Genomic DNA, 16,330 nt, shown 5'->3' with positions numbered 1-16,330 from the left:
CTCTGCAAATTCAGCACTTGGGCCCTAGCACGGGGTCATGTTATTCCCAGAAAACCTCTGGGACTCCTACATTCTTTCAGCAGCCTTGCCCTGCAAGTTTCAAGGCTTATTTTTCCCCTAATTTCTAACCCAGATTCCCTCAACTAATTTAAGGCTCACACTGTCTCACCCACAGGCTATACCCCCTGCCTTGTCATCACTACTTACAAGTCTGCACACGCTGCCCTTACACTGCCTCGGTTCCTCCCGCTGCTCCCACACCTCTGTCATCCCCACTTGCTCCCAGGCTGTCTCCGGCAAAGCCGAGGCCTCCCCTGGGCAGGGATTGGGAACAGGAGTTAGGGCCCACACCACGCTCCTAGGCTGGCTCGGTCCCTGGTGCTCAGAGCCCCCGGCCAAGCACTGCTGTCCTGCCCGGCTGCAGCGCCGGCAGCTGTCTCTGCCTGATTACACACTGTTTGCAATTCACAATATTTGCCCAGCGTCCTCTGCTGTTGTCACAGCGTCCCTCCACCCCAAGGGCAAACAGAGGTACACACTGAACTAAGCCATTACAGAAACATTCCGTAAGGCCCAGGAGCCTCACAACACCCCTCCAGCAACATTAGCTATGCTTCATTAGTCTTCCAGCTAATTTCAAACCACTCTGCCTGCTTGTGGGAGTAGCAAATACCTCAAGACAACACAGCAGATGTTTTGCTGTCTTGTAACCATTTTTGTAACTTCTTTACAGTGAGGGTGACAGAGCACTGGAACAGGCTGCCCAGGGAGGTCGTGGAGTCCCCTTCTCTGGAGACTTTCAAGACCCGCCTGGATGCAGTCCTGAGTAATGTGCTCTAGGCAATCCTGCTTTAGCAGGGGAGTTGGACTAGATGATCTCTAGAGGTCCCTTCCGACTCTGAAATATTCCGTGATTCCATGATTTTACTTTTTTTTTTTTTTTTTGAGATCCTACACTCAGTGTAATTTAAATAGCATTTGAAACATTCCAACAGGAATCACATTGCACAGAAGAAGCAATTTGCTTCTCTAACATTTTTGCACACCTGCTTAGAGCCTGTGCATTTAGAGCACAAAGTTTACAATGGCAAGCCTCTACACGGGTACCTAATAAATGCTACAGAACAAAGTTCTTTGGAACGAGGGCAAGCATCTCAGTCTCTAGGCTGTAATGACTTAAGGCTTCTCGCAGCTTTATTTGCTTGGTCAGTGAAAGTCAGAGGGAGTGCCATCCACTTTCACTCCTGGTTTGGAGTTGGTATCCGATGCGTTCAGGTAGACTAAGTCCCATTGCACTTTCAGATGAGTAGACTGGTGACAAGTCAGTTGCGGGTCACTCCAGGCCCTTCTGGAAGGAGGGATGCAAAGAAAGTCTTAAAAAAAACCCATGCCGTGCTCGTAAGTGAGGGGTTGACCTGCTGCAGTTCTTGTAAAACTTGTCCCTCATCAGGAGGTGCCTCGGATTCATCTGCTCTGCCTGCATTTCCCCCCTGCCAAAATAAAGGGTGTTTGGTAAGTAAGATGATTGCAGAAGTGATTTAGAGGAGTCAGGTGTCAAACTGCACGTTGTGTTACCCAAACGTCACTGTCAGAATATAAAAAGCACACAAGCATCCCCAGACAACCACAAAAGTTAAAAAACAAGCTGCACGCTAGTTAACTCCTGCTGTGTGTCCAAGAACACTGTTTAGGACAGACATGAAGCACCTCATCAGGTAAAGCAGGTATGTATTTACAATTAAGTGACTTCCACTGACACCAGCCAGAAGCATCAGCTGAAATGCAAGCCTCATAGTGCTTATATACTCAAATCCTACCAAGCACTCTAAACACTGCCTTCAGGTACAAAACCTGTTCAGCCTGTGACAGACCATTCTCCACCACTCTCCGTCCTAAAGGCTAGAAACAACTAGAAGATGACATCCAGCTCGAGCTAATTTGTAGGACAGAGGAGTTAGCTACAAAGGAGGAAGCAGGCTGGCAATTATTCCTCCACGGAAGACAGCTTCTGATGAAAGTTTATAGAATGAAGTTTTTGCTCCTACATTTAATGGGTAAACTGAAGGCAAAACTTCACAGGGTTTCACGCTCATGGTTTTTAAAAAAAAAAAAACCAAGACAGTACCTGTAAGTTATTGTTCTGGTCCTGGTTCACAGCAGCTTGAGGAGGAGCATTGCCTGGAAAGGGCTGAACCGGTCTTCGTCTAAAAGGAAGCCATCCAACATGGTGCCTGGGGAAGCCAACACAGTGGGGTTTTTTTTTAGTATTGGTTAAAAACCACTCCTTCCTGTTACACCACCACAGTTCGGGTAAAATCTGACTGCTCAGAGCTGCAGACAGCAAGCTCAGCACACTAGGGCCCTTTCTGCCCTGACCCTGCAAGTACTTTCAAAGCCTCCTGTCAGCAGCAGACCACGAGGGAGGAGCATGTGCTCACATTCAAAATAAGCAACACTACATCCAGGTTTCTCTCTACTTAATCAGGGCTCAGCCTGCTGGAGCACGCTGCTACAGGTAGAGAGAGTTGGATCCTGCCTGTTTACCATGTTACATACACCCCGGGTAACTCCTCTGCACTCACCCTAAAAAAGGGCACAAAGAACATACGAAACAGCGCTACCTTACCAAACCTAACAGGCCATACAGACCTTCTTAAAAGGTCTATCTCTACAGCACCTGCACCTTGTAACCCACAATAAGCTTGTTCAGAGTTACTCTTTAGAATTATCAATAGTAAAATTTCAGGAGTTTTAATGCAGGAATTAACCTTCACTTTCCAAGTCTGCATAGAGGTTGGAAGAGCTGATCATTTGAGCTGCTCCAGTTTCAACTCCGAGACCCACCAACTGAAGAATTTCTGATTGAAGAATTTGAGGGGGCAGATCATCCCTCCCAGACAAGACATCCTAAGCACATCAACTGAAGGCCCATTATCTTTATCGTGCTTCATGAGATTTATCCCGAGTTTCCCCCCCCCCCAAAGAGGCTCAAAGGCAATTCGGGACACTGCATTCAGTTTAGCTTGGTCCCCTCTCCAGAGAGGCAACACACAGTTGAAAAATCTGTGGGGGTACGCAACTTGGGTAGTGGGTGTGAGACCCTCTTCCCAGGCTTCAAACACTTGCTCCCCTTCAAGCAACTGTCCTTTACTGTATTGAACCCACTGCTGAGCTGCTGGGGCTTTACCCTGAGAGCTACTTAAGTTTCAAGTAGTTTGCTAAGAAGAAAGCCAGCCACACCAGAAGCACGAGTACAAAAGCCACTATCACCCATTCTTCATTTAATCCAGGCATAGGCTACGCCTTACATTTTTGCTAAACACCGAGTTATACCAGGACAGAGGAGTGGTTCACCCTTTCCAGGTACCACAGTCATAGGAAGCCCGACTGCCAGAAAGCTGAGCGCAGTGCAGAGCCCAGTGCTTCAGTGAAACATTTCTGAATACTGCAGTAAATATTAATACCATACACTTACAGATACATCAGCACAGTGCCACCCATAACCAGGAGGAATCTGCTGACACTGGAGTAGAAATAGACAATGTTGACAAAAACATAGAAGAGTGTTGCTGAGTAGAGCCAGTCCAACCAATCTCGATTGCCGCCTTCCTCCTCTTCCTCCATCAGGGCACCCCCTTGGGCATTCATCCGCAAGTTCTGGTTGGCCGCTGCATTAACCTGGGCAGCGGCATTCTGGTTTCCAGGCTGATTTTGTGCAGGAAACGGGTCTGGGAGAGGAGCCGGGGGCGTCACTGGGGCCACGGGTATCTCCTGAGAACGCCGTGCATGGGAGGGGTCAGCAGGTGCAGCAGTAGAAGCCAAGCTGAAACCAGAGAACACCAAGTACAGGATAAGGCTTAGTCATATCCTTTCATACTTCACACAGGCACCGAAAATTTGTCCATCTTTAAGTATAGAGGCAGATCACATGCAAGCAGAGAGCATCAAGTTTAGAGGCTACAGAAGGCTCAACAACAAGTTTTAGTTCCAACAATGAAACAGTTGTATAATGACTTCAGCAAATCAAACCAGACACCTTCTACTCTTTCAACACCCTGCAAATAAATTCTTTAGAGCAATCTAAAGGTAGTACTTTAAGCAGCTAGAAAAATGGTGAAGAACTAAGGCTCAGCAGCAGGATTACATTTTCTCTACAGACACCTGCCCTCCCACTCCCTCAAATCTGCAATTTGTAAGATTCAAAACCACTGGCCTAAATGGTAAACCAAAAGCACCACATGACAGTTAGAGGCACATTCACACACTACTCAGCGTTAAGTTATGATGAAAGAGTCTTCCACCACCGTCAAGAGAGGAAGAAGCTACTTCCTTGTATTACAGTTTCTACTTTCTACTGGTAGCTTTGCACGGGAGACTTACTATTGCATGTAATATTGTCTTGCATAAATCTGCTGAAGCCAGGACATCTGAAGCATGCTGTAGGTTGTATATGCAGAGAAGCCAGAAGCCACATTTTGGAAGGGATGCCGAACCGTTTCCAGCCTTGGTCAAAAAATTGAACACATTCATTAGCAAATACTGGACAAACTGCAAGAATCATTTATTACAGTACAATGTCAATAGATTCTGCCATTTTCTGCATCCAAATGGAAAATTAATTCTTCCTTCTCTAATATTAAAGGCATCTCTTTGCCCACATGAATAAAGGGAAGATTTTCAACCAACAGAGCAGTGCATTTTCCTTCAGCTTCTTCCATGTCCACTAAAGCTTTTATGTATAACCTCATCATCTTTGGCCCGCGTTCTATGGACTTAATGGGTGTGGCATAAGGAGCTGGCATCCAACACAAAGCCACCATTTTAAAAGTCTCAGTATGTACATAAAAGTTCTAATTACCTGTTACTGCCTTCTGCTGACAACTGGCCACCAGAAGAGCATCTCCGTCTTTCACCATTTGAGGAAGATACAGATGGTTCTTGACTGGCTTCTGACGATAACTTGTGTTGATCGGCTTTAACCTAGGGACAGCGATGCAGTTAACCAGGTTTATTCAGGACATTATGCAAGCTTTATGCAAAAAGGTTACACTACACTGAACAGGCTCTAATTTTATAACTGCTACACGGTTCATACTTTGTCCTGCACAGTACCTCTAGGTGCTGCCACAGAGCTGATGCTGCTCTTGGGCACCATGCCACAAGAACCTCCATCAGTATTTTAAAGCTCCTTAAAAAGTGACTGGCATGTAAAACTGACTTGATGCCACTCTTCACTTTCAACAGATCTACACCTTTATTAATTTTTATGCATGCAGCCAGGTCCCATGTAGCTATAAAAATGTAACTGGAAGACACAGAGGGAATTGCACTCAAGACAGTTTGACTTTTTAGCTACGGAAAGTCTGTACTCACATACACAAGCTGCTGTACACAGAATTCAAGAGCTGTGCTAGAGCAATACATCAGTATAATATCCAGACCAAAGCTGGCTCACATTTAACAACCACCAGACATGGGCAGGATAAGCTCAAATTGCCCATAATGGGCAATATAAACATACCTCCAGACACATCAGCACATCCACTTGAAAGTAAAAAATGGTTTTGGCCGTTTGCACTTAAGACCAGTAAGTACTCGGTCCAAGCGCTAAGGCTCATCTTTGGTTTCCACCCTACAGGCTGAGTCATTAATGAGTGGTTAATATGTCTCCAGCTAACAGCCTTCTTCCTTCCCACACCCCATACACAGATCAGAACCTGCGTCCACTCTAACTACAGTGTCTTCTGCTCACAAGCACAGTCTCTGTCCAAAAAAGCCTGGGAGATGACGGGTCATACTCTATTTAATAAAACTAAATTTACCAGAAAGCATTTCTCCTCTGAGCAGTATGTTACAACTGGATTATGGTTTTGACATTTCTTAACAGATGCCATGAGAATCTTTACAGATGAACCATAGAGCCGATTTTTTTTACTCGGCTTTATCCGAACACATTCTCACATTCCTAACCAAGTTATCACAAAGTAATACTGCCATTGCACTAGTAGAAAAAAACCTGTGGTATCAGTGAACTTTAAAAATGGGAAGTATCGAATGGCTATTTTAGTCACAATCCCAAGATTCAGAGCAGCAACATTAACTTAGTCTAAGTACCTCTGCATTAGTTTCTTGCACATTTGCAGTCTTGAAGTTGTATACCAAATGAAGAGCATGCAACTCCCCATGCTAAAATGAAACGAAAGACATGTTAAAAAAAAATATCACTTTTCCTGATGTATTTCAGCACAGCATAAAAGATTTGTTTTATATACCTCTGGCAGCAACTCTCTCAGATAATGATGATCAAGCAGCAGCTTCCCAGAATAAATCAGCTTTTGGTCCTCTTCAGGCTTTGAAGAGAAAAAACAAAGAACAGGGTGACTTGCCCTGCCAAGCACATGCGAGCGCAGAGTGGCACAGCTTGCAGCCAGATGGTCAGAGACACACAGCTGGAAGCACCCCACACGTTAAGGTGCACAGGGAATTGTGCACATCTAAATTCTGCTGATGAGATTAGAATAACTGAACAGTGAAGCGCAAGACCACCGAGGTGTCAATCAGCAGGAGGATATAAAGCACCCCTTTGGCAGAGAACTTTGTTACATGCTGGGTCTTTTGCAGTCCGGACAAAAACATCTCTGGTTCTGGAGCACCCTCTGATCTGGCCAGCGCTGGAGGCGGCCTCAAACCCGTTACACCCCACCGGAGGATCCCAGCAGCTCTGCCACAGCCTCCCGACCCCCGCACAGCCCCCGCCGGGCTCCGGGGGTCGAAGGCAGCCACACACGTCCTGCTGGAGCACCGCGGCCACCGAGCCCCCGCGGTGCCACCTCACGGGACCCGCGGCTCCAAAGGGAGACGAACTTCTGCACTTCCACCAGCAAACACCTCTACAGACCCAGCCACCTCGCCGTGCCCCCTGCGGGGTAAAGAGGTTCCAAAAACACCCCCCACGACGTGCCTCAGCCCACTCGCCAACCCCGCGGCGCGCTGGCCCACCCGCACCCCCAGGCACGACGCAGCCCCGTCCGTGGAGGGCCGTTAATGTTTAACGGCGGCCGAAGGAGAAGCCCGGCCAAGCCCCGAGCCGGCCCCACTGCCCGCCGGGCAGCTGATGCAACGGGGTGCGGGGGGGAGAAAGGAGGGGGGAGGGAGGCGGCGGCTACACCAACCCAGGGAAGGCTGCGCCGCTCCCCCCTCAGCGCCCCGGCGGCGGGAAGGGGCCGGGCGGCGGGCGCTGAGGGTGCCGCGCACTTACCGGTGCCCCGGGGACGAGGCGGCGCAGCTCGGCCTTGAGGCGGCGCACGGTCCATGCGGGGCCGGCGCGGAGGCGGAGATCGGGGTGCCGCTGCGTGGGGCTGCGGACGAGCAGCGACAGCGGCTCCTCCATAGCGGATGGACGGCAAGGACAGCGGCGCCCCCCTCTGCCCCACCCACCTTTTTATAGACGCGCGCCGCGCCCCGCCCTGCCGCAGGGCCGCGGTGGCTGCAGCCGATTGGCCGCGGCGGGAGCGGGGGGCGGGAGATGGTACGTGTGCCAATGGGACGCAGCCCCGCGTGCGGCGCCGTGGGAGGGCGGTGGCGGCAGGCTGAGGGGCTGATTGGGCGGCGCCGCTGAGGGGGCGGGGCTCCAACGCCCGGCGCAGCGTCACCATGGCGACCGTGATCACCCCCACACACCGGGCCGAGGCCGTGAGGGCCGGGCGGCCATTGCAGGGCGGCGGGGCCGGTCCCGCTGTCCCCCCGACGCCAGGCCCTGCTCTCCCTCCAGCCCGCCCGGGGCCAGCCAGGCCTGTTCCGCCCGCGGGCCCCGCAGGCAGTGGAGCGGCCTCATCGGGCCGCCACGGCCTCCCGGCACCCCCGGGTTGCACTGGGCCTGAGGGAACCGAGGAGGCCCGTCCGGCAGGCCGCAGCACCGGCAGCCCCACCGGTCCCGGCACCGAGCAGGGAGAGGGGACGCGGAACTGGGCTCCTTCAGACACCTAGCCCACCGCCCACCAGCCCACTCCGGCCCACTTCAGCCTGCTCTGGCCTGACTGCCATGCCGCGGCGGGGCTGGGCGCTGTGGTCCCTCGGGCGAAAGCCCCAGCACGCATCAGCTTCCGCAGCAACAGCAGCTTTAGGGATCCCTGGCTTTGCTCCTCCGTCTCCTCTTGGCCCGCAGGAGCAGCGCAGCTCTCTGTGGGACCCGCGCACCCACAACCTTGTCCCAGTGAGACATCATCGGCCTTTTTTCAGCATATGGTCATTGTAGCAGATCTGCGTAGCTACCTCAGTGGGACTGTTTCTGACTTTTGGGGACAGGACGCAGCACGCTTCTGCCGTGGGGTCAAAAGGAGTGCCCTGTGTGGGGAAAAGTGGTAATTCAAGAAGTCATCACTGACCAAAAAGAAAAGCCCCTAAAAATGTAGAACGGCAGCTTCTGAGTCCTCTTCCCCATACCCATCTTCCTTTGAAACGCGGTCTGGCAGGGGGAAACCAGTGGCAATGATCCTGATGCACCAGGAGGGGGTTTTAGCGTACTTTAAAACAATATCATAGGAAAGTGAGAAGTCAGTGCTATCTGTCAGCACCATGTATTCACTCTGTGCGTTTCATTAGCTGCTCAGTATTCCTTGGCAGCCGGACCTGTTGCCCAAAGGCACAGATGAGTTTGCAGCCAGTAACAGATTTTGCAACCAGAAAAGACACTCCGCCTCGGGGATGCATCACCTTTCCAGTTCCTGGGGAAGAGCTGTGCCACGGGGTATCGCTGCCTTGGGAGCCAACAAAATAAAATCACAAAGTAATGAACCGAGCCTATGTCTGGTCCAACGGACCCTCTGCGGCTGCCAGGACATATCCTTGGGAGGCTGGAGAACGCCGGGAGCCCATTCCTGTATCACATCCCTCTCCACACCAAGCACAGCAGCAGCAGGAATTGCTTCAGAGCCGAGGTGGTGCTCCCCACCCGCCCTGCCCTCGGCTGCGTCCCAACAGGCTTGGCGCTCAGGTGGCCTTTCCCTCCCCAGCCTCAGCTCTCTGTCCGCACCGAGCCAAGGAGACGTTGTCTGCTGCGCTCACTCTGCTGCAGGGACCCTGATCCCTGTCCCCCAGTTCCTGATGGCAGTGGAGGAGGGAAAGACAAACACCGTGTCCAAGGCCACCCATTGCCAATGTCCCCTGTTAAGGTCAAAGTGACTTTGTTTGCGGCTCTCTCGGTGGCAGCCTTTGCTTGGAGTGCCCAGAGGGCTCCCGTGGGTGGCAGGGACAGAGCAAAGCTGTGGAGATGTCTGTATCAAACGAAGTTCTCGGGCTCTGTGTGTGCGTTTTGCTGGTACTCCCTGTGCTGCTGCTGGCCTGTGGAGCTGCAGCCACAGTGCTGATCCTGTCTCAAACTCCTGCGTCCCTCCCCCCTGTCATGGAAAGGGGAGGCAGACCTCACCCGAGCTGCCCATCTCCTGCCCCAGCCATTCCTGGGAAAACCGCCCACTCACAGGACTGTGCTGGACAACCTCCTCTGGACCCAGCGCTGGCCAGGCTTTGAGCAGGGGCTGGAGGAACGACCTCCCCTGGTGCCCACCAACCCAAGTGCTCTTGTGATGCCAAACCCTCCGAGTCAGGAGGTGCTCAGCCCCCCGGAGGGCCAGGTCCTCACTGCCCTCCCCCAGAGCAGCCAAGAACTGCTGGATCTGAAGTCGGTGGACACGTCTGGACATTTGGTAGCACGTGCTCCAGTCCCCAAGGCTGATTCAGAGCTCCTGGAACTAAGGCAAAACAAATACCTGCCCCGATACTGTTTGATTAGCTTAGCTCTCGCTCTGTAGCCGCCAATTTGGGGACACAGCGCAAAACGGAAGGCATCACCAGCATGTCACCCCCACCGTCCTGCTGAACAATTAACTCTGATTGACCAAAATTGGAGATGAAGGGTTGCAAGCTTCTTTTGTCGCCTCCGCAAACATTAACCCTGGTGTAAATCGGGATTATCCCTCTGACCTCAACACAATTACTCTGTTTAAAAAAAAAAAAAAAAAGCACCTGGGAGGGGGGTAAATTGCTGACGAGTTTACAGCTCAGTGTACGGTCAGGCTCGTTTTCATCGCATGGCAATCTCTCAGCGCAGCAGGAGCAGCCGGTGGAGAACTTGCCGGTAGGCGAGGAGGTGTCCCACGGCCTTGCAGCCCAGCGTGCTGCTTTTCCTCACCTGGCTGCAGTGACGCAGGGCAAGGGGCTGCCAGGACCCACAGTCCAGCTGACGTGGGCCTGGTGCTGCTGTGATGCCGGGGTCTGATGCAATTTCATGCCGTTCAAAGGTTGCTCTGCAGGCTGGCATAGGGCAAGGATCAGCGGACAGCATGATCCAGGCGAGCCGGGCTGATTCTCGGGATTTGGTTCGATGCGTTTCTTCCGTTAGCATCCGGCTTTAAAAAGTGTTTCATGGAGCAGTTGGCGTGGTTCCTTCGGCTGGCGCAGCAGCCACCTTGGTGCTGCTGAGTGAGACGCTGGTCTTCTTCAGGCTCTGGGACTGGTGACCCCGGAGCAGGCAGGGAGCTGGCAGCGCTGGGGAGCTCTGCAGGGACGGGGCCACTTCTCTGCACCTGAACAGAGCCAGTTGTGCCAGAGACGCGTCCCCAAGGTGTCACTCACGGCAGGAGAGGTGCTCCTGGCTCGGGCACAGCAACGCCAGCACTTTGCTAGTGACCTCCAGCAGTTCCCCGCCTTCCGCTCACTCGTCCCACTGCCCGGTAAAGCGACGCGTCCCCGAACCCACCGACCCTCCCAGGCTCCATAACGGAGCTTCCCTGCCAGACGGGGCGGGGGAAAAGCCGGCGGGAAAGTGTAACCGAGGGGGGACACTTTCGGGGACAAGTGGCAGGGCCGCATGTCTCAAGCCAGGCTGAAACGTCCCCTGATGCCCCGGTGACCCGCCAGCCCTCTGCCGAAGGGACACCCACCGAGCAGGGGGCAGCGGCCGAGCAAGTGGCAAAGGGGCAGCGGGAGGGGCAGGACCGCCCGGGCCACGCTGGGAAACCCCCGGGGGGAGCGGAGGCTCCTGCCGGTGACACTCGTGGGGTCGGTGGCCCCGCGTGAGAGTCCGGCGTCCCCGGGTTGGGCCTAATTGTGCCGCTAACGGGGCTCCCGACGGCGGCGGGACGCCCGGGGTTACCGGGGGGCGGGGGTCCTGCCCGCCCGGCCCCGCCCCCGTTGCCACGGCGACGTTGTCAGCAATCCTCCGGCCACGCCCCCCGCCCCGCCTGGGCCAATGGCGCGGCGGCGCCCGGCCTGCTGCCCGGTGACGTCATGGCCGGTGAAAATCCCCCGTGGCCGCGGGAGCGGCGCTGGCGGCGGCGCGGCCCCGTGGCCCGGCGCGGCCCGGCCCGGCCCGCAGCATGGCCAAGCATCACCGCACGCCGCCGCGCTCCGCCGAGCCTGTCATCGAGGTGAAGAGCAAGGTAAGCGCCCGCCGGGTCGGGGCCGGTACCGGTACCGCCGGGTCACGGCCGGCAGCACACGTGGGGCGGCACCGCGCACCGGGGGAGCCCGGCCGGGCGGGCGCTCCGCTCCCCTGCGCTGCGGCGGCGCTTCCCGGGGCCTCCCCGAGCCCGGCCGCGGCGTCCCGACATCCCGGGGTCCGCCGGGCCCGCTCGGCGCCGCCGGCACCGGCCGTGGGAGCGCAGCCGGGGAGCGCTCGGCGGATGCGCGCCCTCGCCGGAGCGCGGTGCTGGTATGCGGGACGGGTGTGCGGTCACGCCGGGAGCGCACCTCGCCCAGATGTGCACACTCGCCGGGGGCACGCACATCCCCACCTACGCTGTCCCCCAGATGTGCACCCCCAGCAAGGGATGAACGCCCTGCCGTGCGCCCAGATGTGCGCGCTCGCAGGGCTGTGCGCTCGCCCAGCTGTGGTCCCCACGTGAATGCTCGCCCAGCTGTGTGCCCTCACCCAGATGTATGGCCTCATCCATCTGTGTCCACCCTGTGCCCATCCAGATGTGCGCACTCCCTTGCTGCGCCCTTGCCCAGCTGTGCCCTTGCCTGCCCGGGACCCCTGTTGGGGTGCGTGGTGTCCTCTTTCCCGGGGCTCACCGGCCACCACCTGCCCCAGGATCAGCGCGAGCCCCCTCGGGCAGCACGATCCTCGCAGCATTCCTCAGCCTGTTCTTAATTGGCTTCCCCTTTGTCGTGACTGAAGGAGGCAATAATTAGCGCTGTTGCTCACCGGGTGCTACCGCAGCACCTGTGTCGAAGGGAAGGGCCTCCTGGCAGCTCAGTGCCCACCGTGGCTGGCAGTACTGACAGAGGGTCCTTCCTCTGCCATATGGGCACCTCTCTGCCTCGTTGCTTCATTTTTTGGGCAGGAAAACCTTTCCACTCCTTTTATTTTGCTTTCAAGATGGGCTCTGGCCGACAGGCACTGCTGCCTTGGTGCTGCTGGGGCTCTGGATCCAGTGGTGCCGGGCTCTGCCTGCCCCGGGGCAGCTCTGTGCAGTGCCTTGCCCGCATCGGTCCTGCCAGCCGGAACCAGCCCTGCCCAGCCTCACCCTCTTCCTCCTCTTCCTCCTCCTCCTCCGCAGTTCGATGCCGAATTTCGCCGCTTTGCCATGAAGCGCTCCAGCGCGGGCAGCTTCCAGGATTTCTACCGCCTGCTGCAGACGGTGCACCAGATCCCGCGGGTGGACGTGCTCCTGGGCTACACAGATGTCCATGGTGACCTCCTGCCCATCAACAATGACGACAACTACCACAAAGCCGTGTCCTCCGCCAACCCCCTCCTCAGGGTCATCATCCAGAAGAAGGGTAAGTGGGAGCTGGAGAGGGACACTGGATCCAAAGAAAGGCCCCATATCTGTCCTCACCATCAAGGGAGATAAGCCATGTCCTGTGGTACCGCTGATTCCATGTTTGGGCTGTGTCAGCGGTGGTGGCGGCTGGTCACGTACCCTCCAGCCACCACGATGGTGGACGGATACGGAGGTGGCAGCACTGGGAGGCTCCTGGAGCCCCACTGGGGCCGTGGCACCCACATGGGCTCTCCCCGGCAGCCCTTCCCCGTGGCAAAGGCACCCACGCCAGCCCGGCCCCACGTGCCCCAGCGAGCAAAGGCAAATCCTTCAATTCACCCCTTTGAAGTTGCGTTTTCCAGCAGGGCTTGCGTGGGCTCCCGGAAAACAGTGTTATTCCCGTGAGCACCATACGGGGAGGCCCCGTTGGCTCCCTGCCCCGAGGTGCCAGCAGCCATCATTTTGGTAGAGCTCTTGGGGTGCCACCAAGTTTTTGGTGGTGGGAGGAGGCTCTTCTCCTCCTGGCAGCCCAGGGCTTGCCCTGACCACAGCAGCACATTCCCGGAGAGCAGCTTCCTCATGCAGGAACGCGAAATCACCGTGATAGCAGCGTCCCAGTGAGGATGAAACCTCCCGGTGACGAACACCCCGCGTACGTCTCCTCTTCACTGGGCAAATGGAGACAAGCCCATCTCCTTCCACTCAATTTAGTAGCACCGAGGCGTTCTCTTTGGTAGCACCAACAAGCAGCAGTGCTCAAAGCTGGAGCCTGATCTAAAAGCCCCAGTTGTCCCAACATCACGCCCAGAGCAACCCTGTGTTTCCAGCTCGTGTTAGTGGTACAAAGTCCCTGGGCGAGGGGTGATGCCGGTGGCCGGCTCTGGCCACTGTGCTGCTTTTCCCGGGCTCTTGCATCGGGGTGATGGAGGGTGCCCTGGACACGTGTTTCCTCTGGGGCCACGCGGCATTGGGGCCGGCAGTGGTGATCCAGGCTGCTGGCAGGAGGGAGCTGGAGCCTGTGGTGCGCTCTGGGGCTGCCGCTGCCGGTACCGAACCGTCCCGTTCCTGGGCCAACGGTTTGACCCCGGCTGCGGCTCAGGAAGCTTGTACCACGCTGAGCTGGCACAAGGCAGAGAGCGAGCAGCCATGGCCCTGGAACTGTGGGCAGTGTGATAGGGAGGGTGAAGGGGCAGCGCTGGCAAGTACCCGCACCCAGCCGTGCCAACGGCAGAGGGGCCGTGGGGCTGGCAGCACCACGGGAGGTGTGTGGAGAGGCCAGGAGCGAGCCCCGGGTGAGTCACAGCTGATTTAAAATGGATCCAGGTCATCCCGGGGCTGGGCTGTCGTCGAACCAGTCCGGGTTGGTGAGGAATGTGGCTGCAGAAGCCGCTCTCACACGCCGGGCGCAGGAAGCTGTGCACACGTAGGGGTGCACCCCTCGGTGGGCTCCGCGCAGCCCGTCCTGCTGCAGGGGGTCAAAAAGCAAAGGCCGCAGCCCAGTTCCTCTCTGTGCTGTCACCCCATCGGGTGAAGCTGTCCCCGTGGGGCAGCCTAGCCGGGAATGGTGGTGCTGGCCCTTCTTAGCTGGGCTTGGCTCACGGGAAGGGCGGAGGAAAGCCTGGCACATCCCTGGGCTTGGCCAGTGGGCTTGTCCATGGGGTGCTGGACCTGCCTGGCCCAGTCACTCCGTGCCCCTTGGAGAGGAGCTGTGCGCTGAAATAGCTGTGGGAAAGCCTCCGCCGCCCTTCCCCAAGCTAAAAATATGTCAGGCTGTGTGTGCAGGGAGATATTTATAACCCAGGAGCCCTGGCAGGCTGGCTTGGCAAGGGAGAAACCCCACGTCCCCTGGGCTTGGGGGCATCCCCAGCACCCCCTATAGCTGGAGCAGGGTCCCGGTGCTGGTGGGGGGCACTGTGGGGAGCGTGTCAGCAATGCAGCACCCAGATCTGGACTTTCCCATGGACAGGGATGGGGAAAAAACAGAGAGGGCCCAGGGGAGGCTCCCCAGCACCTGATAGATGCAGCCAAGGAGCAGACGTGGCAGAGCCGGGCCCCATGGAGCCGTGCTAGGTCAAGGAGGATGGAGTCAAAACCTGTGTGGTGGTGCCAGGTGGTGCAATAAGAGCCAGTGGCACAAATCACATTTTGGGATGTTCAGGAGCCCTGGGGATGCTGCAGCCCTGGGATGGGTCTCCAGGAGGAGGGGAGTCTCCATCCTTGGGGATGGCGGGGCTCTGCAGGACACAGCTGGGGCCATCCCCACGCTGTGACAGCAATGGCCCTGCTCCAGTGGGGACAAGGGACTCTGGTGCTGTCTCAGGGTCTGGACTCGCCCTGGGGAGCTGGCTGCCACCGCAGCACCCCCTCATGCCGGGGGGTGTGGGGGTCTCCCCAAACTCAAACTGGGGCATGGCCGTGGCTCCCAGGCCATCAGGGCTGGCAGCTCTAGTGTTAAACCACAGAGTTTGGCTTAAAGTGTGATTAAGGCTGAATCACCGCCTCGATCCCACTAATCCTGGCCTCGTGTACGCTGGGTAATCCCAGGAGATGGGCCCGGCGGAGACAGGCTGCAGGAGGAAAAGCTGGGGTGATGCTCCGGGGAGGAAAAGCCGGTGAGACCCATGAGCAGGGCACTTCTCCTGCCAGCTCCGCTTGCACCTGGAGCCAAGGGCACGCGGCTGCATCCCAGGGCGTCTGCGGTTCCTGACCCGTGTCCTCCCTTGCTCCCTACAGCAGAGTCTGATGCCAGCGTCTTCGCCTCGAACTCCTTGCAGCGGAAGAAGAAGGGGCTGCTGCGCCCCGCGCACTACCGGGCCAAGCCTCACCTCCTCATCGGCATGCCCCAGGACTTCCGCCAGATCTCCTCCATCATCGACGTGGACATCCTGCCCGAGACCCACCGCCGTGTGCGGCTCCACAAGCACGGCTCCGACAAGCCGCTGGGTTTCTACATTCGCGACGGTGTTAGCGTGCGTGTGGCCCCGCAGGGCGTCGAGAAGGTGCCCGGCATCTTCATCTCTCGCCTGGTGAAGGGTGGCTTGGCTGAGAGCACGGGGCTGCTGGCGGTGAGCGATGAAATCCTGGAGGTCAACGGCATCGACGTGGCTGGCAAGTCCCTGGACCAGGTGACAGACATGATGGTGGCCAACAGCCACAACCTCATCATCACCGTCAAGCCAGCCAACCAGCGCAACAACGTCATCCGCAGCAGCAAGGCCTCGGGCAGCTCGGGCATGTCCACGGACAGCACCCCCAGCCAGCAGACCCCCAGCCCGGCCTCGCAGTACCTGAGCAACTACAGCACGGCCGAGAGCGACGAGGAGGGTGACCTGGTCATCGAGAGCGACAGCGCGCCCCACTACATCCCCGGGGGCTGCCCCAACGGGGGCCCCGCGGACGGACCCCTCCAGCGGAGCCTGTCCCCGCACAGCTCGCGGGGCTCCCTGCAGTCCCTCGGCAGCCATGATGGCAGTCCCGGCCGGGGCAGCGGGCGGGAGGACGGCACCCTCCTCACCCTATAGCTGTGGGGTCCTGCGGGCACTGGGGCGCTGTCAGGGCCGATGGGC

The 16,330-nt window shown here is 57.0% G+C and overlaps 2 protein-coding genes across 2 annotated transcripts; one reads left to right on the top strand and one right to left on the bottom strand.

The window, feature by feature from the left end:
• Nucleotides 1-1,167: 1,167 nt before the first annotated feature.
• On the bottom strand, nucleotides 1,168-7,402 carry HERPUD1 (homocysteine inducible ER protein with ubiquitin like domain 1). Its single transcript, XM_054199586.1, has 8 exons — nucleotides 7,259-7,402; nucleotides 6,273-6,350; nucleotides 6,115-6,186; nucleotides 4,859-4,980; nucleotides 4,381-4,503; nucleotides 3,476-3,823; nucleotides 2,126-2,231; nucleotides 1,168-1,490 (listed from the first exon to the last, which is right to left on the bottom strand). The coding sequence occupies exons 1-8, from the start codon at nucleotides 7,388-7,390 to the stop codon at nucleotides 1,323-1,325; spliced, it is 1,149 nt and encodes a 382-aa protein (XP_054055561.1). The 5' UTR covers nucleotides 7,391-7,402; the 3' UTR covers nucleotides 1,168-1,322.
• Nucleotides 7,403-11,315: 3,913 nt separating this feature from the next.
• On the top strand, nucleotides 11,316-16,285 carry PARD6A (par-6 family cell polarity regulator alpha). Its single transcript, XM_054199688.1, has 3 exons — nucleotides 11,316-11,435; nucleotides 12,558-12,780; nucleotides 15,498-16,285. Exons 1-3 carry the CDS (start codon nucleotides 11,373-11,375, stop codon nucleotides 16,283-16,285), a joined length of 1,074 nt encoding a protein of 357 aa, XP_054055663.1. The 5' UTR covers nucleotides 11,316-11,372.
• The last annotated feature ends 45 nt before the right edge of the window (nucleotides 16,286-16,330 follow it).

The sequence above is a fragment of the Rissa tridactyla genome, chromosome 4, assembly GCF_028500815.1.
Source record: "Rissa tridactyla isolate bRisTri1 chromosome 4, bRisTri1.patW.cur.20221130, whole genome shotgun sequence".
Lineage (NCBI taxonomy): Eukaryota > Metazoa > Chordata > Aves > Charadriiformes > Laridae > Rissa > Rissa tridactyla.
This window is presented reverse-complemented; position numbering and strand designations above follow the sequence as displayed.